This window comes from Chanodichthys erythropterus, chromosome 14 (assembly GCF_024489055.1).
Source record: "Chanodichthys erythropterus isolate Z2021 chromosome 14, ASM2448905v1, whole genome shotgun sequence".
Taxonomy (NCBI): Eukaryota; Metazoa; Chordata; class Actinopteri; order Cypriniformes; family Xenocyprididae; genus Chanodichthys; species Chanodichthys erythropterus.
This window is the reverse complement of record NC_090234.1, coordinates 29408420-29420003: the sequence shown is the minus strand read 5'-3', so window position 1 is coordinate 29420003 and position 11584 is coordinate 29408420. Positions and strand designations below refer to the sequence as shown.

Genomic DNA, 11584 nt, shown 5'->3' with positions numbered 1-11584 from the left:
AATTTGGTAGAAGTTAATCATTTAGTACCATGCTTTTACCATCTGATTACTGTGCTATGTACTATTACATTACGTTTTATAAAGGGATATGCAGATCCATTACTTTTTCTTTTTTTTTTTTAAACCGTACAAAATATCAGATGTAGATCTATTACACAAAGTTCGGCACAACACCGGCCCTTTAAATGTAAATCCACTTTTAGGGATTTACGTGACGTCATTTCCTGAGGGGAAAACAGCCACCCCACATCCCACAATCTTTCGGAGCAGAGAGAATATCAGTTACACTTATCTAAAAAAACAAAAAAGTGGCTGTGCCACACTGCGGCATAAAAGATGGATATTTCAAAGCACAGAGTTTACTGATAAAAGCCGATGCTGGAGGACTCTTTCATTGGCGGAATATTCATCAATCTGTAGTAAGTATAGCTTTTGTCTCTGCTCTGGTCTGACTGAGGAGGATCAACAAGTGGATTCGCGCCGCTAGCGCGCGAGCGTCTCGAGTACGATCATCCTTATAGGAAGACGCGATATATATCGGTACAAAATTAGATTAATCAGTCGTGTTTAGCAGTATTGTGATTTCTAGATATTTGTGTAATTAAACAAATACCTGTTTTTTATCGTTCCGCCGTTAAATGTCAGTTTAGGCGCAGTTTGTCTTGCGCAAACAGGTGTCAGTGTAGTTCAGTCAGTCAGCGCGTGATCGTGAGCTCGCTACAGTTTTTGATCGGGACATGAAACAGTTTGGATATTGCGCGTGCACGCCTGAGAGCAGCGTTAAACGTTTGACGTTTTTTTGACCGCCGTTATTTTAAATGCTTTCGCCGTTGTTTTCTTAAAAGGTGCGTCAGTGTTATTGAAATGTGGCTGTAATTTGAAGACAAAGTAATTAATAACTTGTAGTAACAGGAAAGAACCGACCACTGTCTGTTATGAATAAAATAGTACACTATAGTAACTAATTATATTTTGCTGTAAGGAAAATCGGGAGAGCTAAGGGTAATATCTTAAGTTTTGTACATTTAACGTTAACTGTTAAGCTAGTAACTTACAACTGCAGTTGTAGTTATCTTTAAATATCATAGACCGTTATTATTAATATTATTTATAATAGAAATTCTCTGACGTAAGCATGGTGAGAATTTGTTGATGGTTTTACTTGTGTGTTTTTTTTATTATTATTACTTTAGTCTTATTACAGATGATGACTCAGTCAAATAATAGTAATTATACAATAATACACAAAAGCTGAGGTGTATTTTCATTAGGAAATAAGGTGCCATCTATGGTGTTACTACAGTCTTACTATAGCTATTTCTTAACAATAGTTTTACTGTGGTAAGAACAATAGCACATTTTCACAGGGCTGGCCTGATTGGCCTGATTGTAACATTGATGGTCTTTCTTTCTTTCAGACTGGTCTAACAAATCTTCCTGAATATGCTGAGCTTCTTGCGCCGGACTCTGGGCCGGCGGTCCATCCGCAAACATGCAGAGAAAGCTCGACTCCGGGAAGCCCAGCGAGCCACAACACACATCCCTGCTGCTGGAGATGCCAAGTCCATCATCACCTGTCGAGTTTCCTTGTTAGATGGCACAGATGTCAGTGTTGACTTGCCGGTGAGTTGATTAAAGCACAAGTGTTGCACAGTATTTGGTTGAATATGGTTTTCATAAACAGATCTGTTTGTTTAGTCAGTTTCAGTGTTCTGACACTCTTGTTTGGTTGATTTGTGAAGTGTTTTTCTTGAGTTGCTTAAGTAAAAAGGTGACCTTGATTGAAGCTCATGGTTGAGTCCTTGGCATCAGTTTTCAGCCTGTACTCTGACAGAAACTTGTCCTTGCCTATTGGGTCACATTGATACTCCAGTATGCCAGAGAGAAAGCTCTCCATTGTTCATTGCTGTTTGAGGCTGAAAACCTGAGAAAGTGAAACTAGACATCTCTGTCTGGAGACTGGAGATGTGCTTGGCACTTATAACTTGACAAATAAAAGTCTTTATTCTCAATTTTGTAGTTATAATTACCTTGTTTTGAACTGAGATTAGGAGTTCCTTAAAATAAGTTTTTTTTTTATTTAGGAGTCAAGCATCCACATAAAATTTATTTGTGCTAAACACTCATTATTTATGTTTTCAGTACCATTTTCCACTCTCAACCTGATGCTTGTCATTAAACAGGCTGTTTTTGCTGTTGTGCTTTTATGACTTTACACTGTTGTTGTGTGAATGAAATGAGAAGCTGTGTTCTCAAGCTGAGGGTTTGTGGCCATTTTTCCTAAAAGTTCATCTAAACCAGTGAATCTCAACCTTTTTTGAGTCATGGACCCCCATCATATTTGGAACCATCCTCAAGGACCCAAGAATAAAAATGGCAAATTGGTATCATTAATGTCTTTGTGACAACCAAATGCAATCAAGTATAATTTACTACTACTACGTTTGTTGACTTGTCCTATATTTAGTCATATTGTCGGGTACATTATACATATATTATCTTCCTCTTTTATGGGAACATGTCAATGTCAAAATATACAAAAATTAATATTCAGATATTTTATAAGGACCCCCTGGCATTATGTCAAGGACCACTAGGGTCCATGGACCCCTGGTTGAGAAACACTGATCTAAACAATATAAGGCCTACTGTATCGTATTTGATAGATTAATTTCTAAGGCCTCTAATTTATCAACATGTTGTACACAATCTTCTACATGCCTAAGTTCTGTCATCAGATTGATATGATTTGTTCATATTTTTTTAGCAAGCAAAAGGCCTTTTAGTATCTTTTTTTTTTTGCGAAACTATGCAGGACCCTTGGGAGGGCGATAACTATTATTGTTATTAGACTACGTAAATATTGATTTATGTTGTTTTCAGTGATGCTGGATGATAATATGACACCAACAAGCTGTAAAAATGTTAATTTTAATCAGCTCTATGTCTGGCACTCAATTTGATATAACATGGGGCCTATTCAGTCATACTAAACTGAATGAACTGAAACTGAATATAAATTTCCCTAACCAGTGATTACGGTATGCTACTCGTAACCTGCACCATTTCACTTTTGATGAGGTCCACACTGGCTCGGTTCTTTTGCTCTGTCCACACATTAACGAAAACACCCTCTTGGCCTCTTCAAATGCATTGGTTGGTTATTTTTCCCCCTCTTGCTAGAACATTATGGTTGTGTGATTAGATTAAACCTCAATAATCCCAATTTGTTTTATCGATTAAATGTATTATCGACAATTAATTGATTGTCGATTAATCGTAGGGCTGCGCAATATGACAAATCTTATATCACGATATGAGTAATTTTATATCACGATAACGATATATATCACGATAGTTATTTTTGCTTTAAATACGATTTTTTTTTTATGATATCAAAATTTTCCATATTGAAAATTAATAATTATCATCAATCTCGGTATAATTAAAAAAATTAATACTAGCCTAAAAAACTCTCAAGCTTACTGAAGGCAAATAAACTGTGATAAGGAAAGAGCAAAGAAAACAAACTACAATAGAACAAAGACAGATGAAATAGACCTACATGAAAAAGCTTCAAGCACTGGAAAATGTATAAAGTAATCAAAGGTATAAAAAACATTGCATAGACTTTACTGTGTAAATTAAATATACATTTATTCTTATTAAAGTTTTTGTTGTTTGATTAGCATTAATAATAACAGCTGGTAAATTTGGATGCTGTCTCTTTAAGACTGACTGCACCGATCCATTAACTCGAGCCTTGTCTTTTTGTCAACCGAACCTTCACTTAAGACATAAATGGCTCTAACTTCCATCCACTTAAGAGATGTGCACTTTTTATTTTAATATATTTCTTTACATAAATACTATTTTCTACTTAAAAGCTATAATTTTGTTTTTTTACTAACCCAACTAATGACTCACCCGGGCTTTCCAATAGGTTGCATGTAACAAAGTGAACATGTTGGTATTTCTGGCCAGAAACATTGAAATTTAAACATGGTCTATGTATCTAAATCCTGCGTTTAGGTCTGAGTGCTGTTCCCATTTTCTTGTTCTTTGTTGTTCTTCTGTGTTTTAATAAATTTGTGTTATCAGAATCACCTTCAGTCTTTTATTTGATTTGACATTATGGCCAAGGAAAATTGTCTTTAAAGGTATTTATTAACCAGACAAAAGTTAACTGACGTTCGCTGAATTCTGGATTTATATCTTAAACTGCTGCTTCAGTGCAGTATAGCCACAGAGCTATGTAACAATGAGCACGATCTCCCGAGACACTACAATAGGCTACTAATAATTCATTAATAAGGGCTGTTTTCTTGTACAAAATTAAATATTTTAAGTTAAATGTACAGTGTTAGACATGTAAAAAACAACGTCAAGATCAAATGCCACTCACAGATTAACACACGTCACGTCTCTGGCATAGACTACAGTATTTAAAATAGCATATGTGCATTAGTTATATTCTCAATTTAATTTACAGAGCAATTCCTGCAAAGATTGTAGGTTAACTATAATCTATAGAAGAGACTAGGATTAGTGTGTATTATTTTACAGTCTATGGTGTTGACTCGCAAGACTCGCAGCGGAGCAGGGGCGGGGGCGTGGCATCACGATGGTGTCTCTCCATCGTGATGTCGGTCAGCCATCATGATGGACGATGAAATCGGCACAACCCTACTTATAACTCTTTTAACATCAAGCACGTCCCGTTCTCATTCATGTATTTCATCACTCTGAAGTGTAAATAGTGCAATATATTTACATACTATGATATATACGATATAGCAAAATCTCTAACGATAGACATTTTATTCTGTGGTAACTATATATATCGTCATATCGCACATCCCTAATTAATCATTAGCATTCCTATGTGTTATAAATAAAAAAAAACTTTCTTCTTTGAGTTTCTTTATGCTGTTACGCTCATTTGTTTTGATTTCTCCAAAGAGACAGGCAGTGCAAGCCACAACAGCGCAACCTTGTTACCAGAAATATCAATCAGCGTTTACACTGAATGTAATAAAATCAGTATCATTCTTGTTTTTCGAAGCTTCCCTAGTTGTTTGGTCTCCTGAAGGTTTAATCAGGCTACTTGTCTAGTCAGGCAGGTAAAATTCTCTTTCACTTGCCCCTTCAAAAATCCACTTGTCCTCGACAAGCGTTAATGTCGAGCCTTGATCGTACTATGTGAACCATAAAACCTGATGATATGAAATATGATACAAAACATACATATGCAAGCCTTTTGTAGATTCTTTTATATTTATACTCAAGGTTTAATAAACTTCATTTTCAAAACAAAATACATTTTTCAAACTATTATTTCATATGTCAGGCTTTTACAGGGTTAATGCTTGTGCTAATGCGCAAAAAACATTTTTTTTTCTGTTGTGTATGGAAAACAATAGGTTACTTGCATAACCCCGGTTCTCTGATAGCATTAAGTGAGGTGTCTCACTGTGGGATACGCCATACTTCCGCATATTCCTCAGAAGCCCTATTACATTACGCCAGCCCCAATTGGCTGGCAGACGTGATGTTGTGTCTGGGATTGGCCTCCCCACCCCTCAGTATAAAGGGAGTGACACAACGTCACTAAGACATTTCAAAACGAGCACACCTCTTCCTCACTAAACGTTGCTTAGTAATCGGCTTCCCCATACGAGGTTTCGTCCAAGATACGAAAAGCTGATCACTCTTCCTGAACCCTCTGGTTCTTTGTGTATAAATACGTGTATAAATGTATAAAGCACGCACTGGGCACAACGCATTTAACTTTTGCTGTTCTGTTGAAGCAAAAGATGGTGGATAAAAGGCTCTCAAGAGGAATGATAGCACTAACTATTTTGGGCATGAATGCAGGATTGGGTTTCAAAACTACCCCTGCATCACCAATTTTCTCACCCTGTCTTCCGACAGTTACGCTTTGAACGTCACTGAGTTCAGTGACAGCCCCAGATATGTTATAGACTGTGTGGGAATTAAAACACTTTTTTTCGATTTTTAATTTCAAACCCAGTTTCTGTATGTTCCAGAAGCATAGCTGTGTGTTCTTTCGCTTCTCGCTCTGACCGAGCTGTCACCAGCCAGTCGTCTATGTAAGTAGCGAGACGAATGCCTTTCTCCCTGAGCGGGGTCAGGGCCGCTTCTGTACATTTTACTAACACTCGGGGGCTGAGAGACAAGCTAAACGGTAGAACCAGATCTTCGTATGCCACGCCAAGGAAAGCAAAATTCAGGAATTTCCTGTGGGGTGGATATATCTTTATGTGAAAATATGCGTCTTTTAGGTCGATCGACGTAAACCATTCGCCCTGGCGTACAAATTTCAGGAGTGTAGAATGAGTGAGCATCTTGAACTTGTACTTCCTTAAGTATTTGTTTAGTGCACGCAGATCTAATATGGGACGAAGAGCTTGAGTCCCTTTCTTTGGGACGAGGAAGTATCTCGCGTAAAACCCGCTGTGGCTCTGCTCAGTTGGCACCACTCTTATCACCTTTTGGTTCAACAGAGAGGAAATTTCCTCCTGAAGAACATGCTTTAAGTCTCCCCGCACCTGAGAATGAATTATGCCTTTGAAGTGCAGGGGGGAAGCGGCAAACTGCAGTCTGTACCCATATTGTATTGTCTTTAATACCCAGCGGGACTGAGTGCATTCTTGCCAACTGTTTATTTGCAGCATTCTGGCACCATTGTGTGGCTGAGCAGTGGACAAGTTCGGGGTCTGTACTGCACATGCATGGGAACTTAGCGCTTGGACAGAGTTTAAGTGTCTCATCACCTCTAAAGGAGCAATAACTCCCAGAGGTGATGTTATACTGTGTTCTGTTAATATGTTTTGCAACATTTTTTGGGGAATTGTTTTCAATATGTTCTGGGAGTACAGTGAAAACTTTGAGTTTTGAACATGAAAAGTGCTTGTGACTTGTGGGTGGGTGTGCACCACTGCACCATCTCTTGTCCTTTTCACTGCTGTGCTTCCCCTGGCTCAACCGGGCTCCGTTTTCCACACAGAACATCTGGGAACTTCGAAACTCGTCCCTTGTCGAACGCTGAACATCTGGGGGTCGGGAGCTCGTGAAGCTTGTGCGAAGGTCTGCCGAGGTGGCGGAGGGGGTGCAGACTGCATCTTTCTAGGCATACAGAGCCGCAAAGCCTCATCATCCCTTTTCTTTTCCTCGCATCTCTTTTGCATCAGTGTCAGAGTCAAGCCAAAAATGCCCTCTACGATCACTGGTGTGTCCAGGATGGCTTCTTTTTCCCTGTCAGAGATATTCGCCAAATTAAGCCAACGTCCTCTCTCTTGGATGACCATTTGGCCATGGCCATGGCCTTGCCTGGCCAGAGAAAGATCGGTAAAGACACAGATCTCTTCCCAGTTCGTCTGACCTGCTGTGGCTGACACTTCGTCCTGCAATTCCACTTGGTACGCGGTCAGCAAAGAGATTGCGTTCAGAGCCCTGACAGAGAGAGCGACTGCCTTTATAAGCGCGTTCCATTATGCTCAACTGGAAACGGTCCGCTTTGGATGGCAATGTTGGATTCGCAGCCGCCGCATTCGGAGAAGCCCTTCTTTCTACATTCCCTCCACATTGAGAGCGGATCCTCCCTGCACGGGCAATTTACTGGTGAACGGTTTGTCCTTCCAGGTTACCGCAACTTCTTCCAGGAGCTCTGGAAACACACGAAGGAGCTGCCGTGCTGCCTGTTTCATCCTCGGCAGCCTCTTACCCTCGTAGCGAGACTTTGCAGTCTCTGCTACCACGGTCAGCCATGGAATGTTTAGTTTCTCTGTAGCGAGTTTGCACACATCTTGCAGATCAACACTGAGAAGCGGGGATGGTGCCCCTCCCACATCTTCTGTGGATCCCGCCGCGGTGAGGGGTAATGCCGAGTGTGCAGGGGGAAGGAAAGGGGAGTCCTCAAAATCCTACTCTTCCTCAGAGAGGAGGTAATCTGATTGTCCCTCTTCCTCGAAATCGAGCACGTCCTCCTCATCGTCCGTGCTGAGCACATTGGGCAGAGGGACGCAAACATCGAGCTGTTCACCCCAAGATAAAGCTGCCGTGGTGGGCAGCTCTATAGGAATGGGTACCTGTGGAGTGGTAGCTGGAACGGGGCTAGGTGACATGAGGGGATCCTGGCCTGACAGGCTAGCTTGGCGTGCTAGCTTGCGACAAAGGCTCTTTGTAGTGAAGCGCGCACAGTGTTCACAGGAACCGGGGTTATCGATCGCCAATTGGGCATGTTTCAGCTCAAGACATGCAGAGCAGACCTGGTGTGTGTCCTTGCATGAAATTTTGTTCCCGCATGAACAAAGTCACACAGCATCTCCCTCACTAGCCGGAACAGTCTGTATTGCTGCAGCCATCGTTTTAACAAACAATTCTTGCATTCGAAGTCAGGCAAATAACGGCGTGGTGGCCAGTCGTTCGCCCAGGAGTTCGTAGGCTTCTGGTGCGAAGCGAGAAGAGGTTTTTGAACGTCACGTCTGCCAGCCAATTGGGGCTGGTGTAATGTAATAGGGCTTCTGAGGAATACGCGGAAGGGGCGTATAAAAAAATTAAATTTCATTTTTTTCCCTGTTTGTTTCAGAATTAAGATCAAGGAAAATTTTGTCTCATGATATGAGCCCTTTAAGTACTTTTGATTTTGTTTAGTCCCTGACTTAAATGTTATTTCCATTATTACATGAGTTTGACTTCCAAAACTGAATGATGATTCAGGATGTTTCTTCAAGCTCATGTCTCAAAGATGTGTGTCAGTCTGTTTAATTATTAGTTATAATGCCATCAACCCTCTTGTAGCATGTGGTCATTGGAGTGTGTGGACAGTGAATTACTTCATCCCCTCAGCTTCTTAATGCCTCTGTTTACACTGTGGTTGAGCCTCTGGCAGGAATTTCTCCGACCTGCACCTGAATGTGTTGAACGCTACAATACATGTGGTGATTTGGAGCTCATTCACGGTTGAGGTTAGCTTAAATTAAAGGCTTAAATATATGTGTTTTGGGGGCATCAATTTCAGCTACTTAATATGTGGTCTTGCACCCAGATATGTCAATGTTACATTTTTATTTAGTTGTCTAGCATCTTATTATTTCAGTGAGGTAGGTCTAATAGATGTTAGCTGTTTACTGAAGGCACTGGATTTTGTTCATCTGGTTTGATAAGGATCACTGCGATCTCTGGGCTGGTCACTCTAAATTACTGATGGTGGCCTCTTTGAGGCTTGGGAAGGAAATAGTCACTGCAAGCGGGATCCACTTGCCATAGTAGTTTACGCTAAGATCTTAATCTGCCTTTATTTTTGCTTTGTTCTTATTTTAGATAGCTGGCACTATTTTGTTGTTGTTGTTTTAAAGATTTCCTCTGATCTGTCATACACAAGGGAATGATGAGCATAAATGAACTAGTGATGACTGATAAATTAGAGGATCTTGATGAGTTCCAAACTTCATAACCAAGAGTAAACAATTCCATCAAATGAGCATATGCCAGTCTAAATAACTAACTTTTAAGGAATAGTGAAAGTTATCAATTTATTCCAACTCGTGCTTTTCCAAATGCATATGACTTGCAATAAAGTAGTTTTTTTTTTTTCTTTTTTTTTTGGTACAACATTAATACTACATTTTTTCACAATGAATAAGTGTATTAAAAAAGGGCATCATGAATTTATTTATTTATTTTTTTTTTTTAAGTAAACTTGAATTGTTTTTAAAAAACAATTGTTTTTTTTTTCTGGTCTCCTCTTCACACAAATTAAGCACCAAAGTACAGAAGACAAACCACTGCTTCTCTCTAGACAGAGAGACGACAAACCTATTCTATAGTACTCTGCTGATGAGAAAGAAGAGACATAAATATCTTTACAGTTTGCAAGCTGCACAAACATGCAATGACCATCTGGTGCATCTCCAAGGAAAAGCCTTTCAAACAGTCACCTTGGATACCCATAAATGTTGAATCGATGTTTCACTGCCCAGTATGGAGGTTGGTGATTCAAGTTCAATTAATTTTCTGGCTTGACATGTATGTTCTCTCACTCTTGTCTTGAGGAGTGAAGCTCAGCCCTACACAGGAAAGCCCAATGCCACAAATCATTAGTACACTTTAGGGCTTGGTCAACCTGTTTGTTTAGTGAGATTGACTAGTTTATTGACACTGTTTTTGAAGCTCTAATATTTTAGTGGTAGAGTTTGGTAGTGTTTTTCAGAGATAGTTTTAGAATGCTGACAATGGGCAGTTTTTAATTAGAAAAGCTGTGATCTGATATTTGAAGTGGTGGTAAGGGGATGAATTTAGGAACCGTTTCTTAGAGAGTTAACCATACTGTGAAACACATCATCATGGTGCATTTATTAAAAAAAAAAAAAAAAAAAAAAATCACCTTTTAACCCCACTACTAGCATCAGAGCACCACTTTTTATCATTTTTTTTTTTTTTTAAAGACAGGCTATTTGTGCAAACAGCCCACTAACCTAATAATAGTTGCAAATGACAAATAATACCTACTGAGAGAGTGTGGTGGATTTGGGTTCAGAACAAGCAATCAAACCAAGTGTTACTTTCTGTCCTGCTTGCTGGAAGCAGACTGAGGAATGTAACTGCGCCTCCAAAGGCTGTATGTTGGCCTAGCAGCCTGGAAAACCTCAGCTGAACAATGTGAGTCCTGAGCCTGGGGTTCACTCAAGCACACAATAGACTCTTTGTCTGCATTCTTGCAGCTCGCTGGGATGCTTTGTACACTATGCCAACTTACTGGGGCCTGCGTGAGCATCCGGTGCTGAGCACCCGGACTACGGCTAAACCGGCCTTCCCAACTTGGAGAAAAGCAGTTGGGTGAGATGCTTGTCTTTGGTTTATACATGGAGATGCTAGCATGTACAGTACAGTCCAAAAGTTTGGAACCACTATGATTTTTAATGCGTTTAAAAGTGGTTTCGTCTGCTCACCAAGGCTACATTTATTTAATAAAAAATACAGTAAAAAACAGTAATATTGTGAAATATTATTACAATTTAAAATAACTGTGTACTATTTAAATATATTTGACAAAGTAATTTATTCCTGTGATGCAAAGCTGAATTTTCAGCATCGTTACTCCAGTCTTCAGTGTCACATGATCATTCAGAAATCATTCTAATATGCTGATCTGCTGCTCAAGAAACATTTATGATTATTTTCAATGTTGAAAACAGTTGTGTACTTTTTTTTCAGGATTCCTTGATGAATAGAAAGTTCAAAATAACAGCATTTATCTGAAATACAAAGCTTCTGTAGCATTATACACTACCGTTCAAAAGTTTGGGGTCAGTAAGAATTTTTATTTTTATTTTTTTGAAAAGAAATTAAAGAAATGAATACTTTTATTCAGCAAGGATGCATTAAATCAATCAAAAGTGGCAGTAAAGACATTTATAATGTTACAAAAGATTAGATTTCAGATAAACACTGTTCTTTTGAACTTTCTATTCATCAAATAATCCTGAAAAAAAATATTACACAAATATTTTGTACAATTGTACACATTAAATGTTTCTTGAGCAGCAGATCAGCACATTAG

General features: G+C 39.2%; 1 protein-coding gene across 3 annotated transcripts in view; it reads left to right on the top strand.

The window, feature by feature from the left end:
- The first annotated feature begins 238 nt into the window (after positions 1–238).
- epb41l5 (erythrocyte membrane protein band 4.1 like 5) overlaps positions 239–11584 on the top strand; it is a 40646-nt gene continuing 29300 nt past the window's right edge. For 2 of the 3 annotated variants that reach the window (XM_067408976.1, XM_067408974.1), the window contains exons 1-2: positions 239–419; positions 1419–1623. In XM_067408976.1, the coding sequence (XP_067265077.1) occupies positions 1444–1623 (180 nt within the window). In that variant the 5' untranslated portion in view covers positions 239–419; positions 1419–1443. Of the gene's footprint in view, positions 541–1418; positions 1624–11584 lie in introns of all 3 variants that reach the window. The other variant, XM_067408975.1, reaches the window with a different exon arrangement.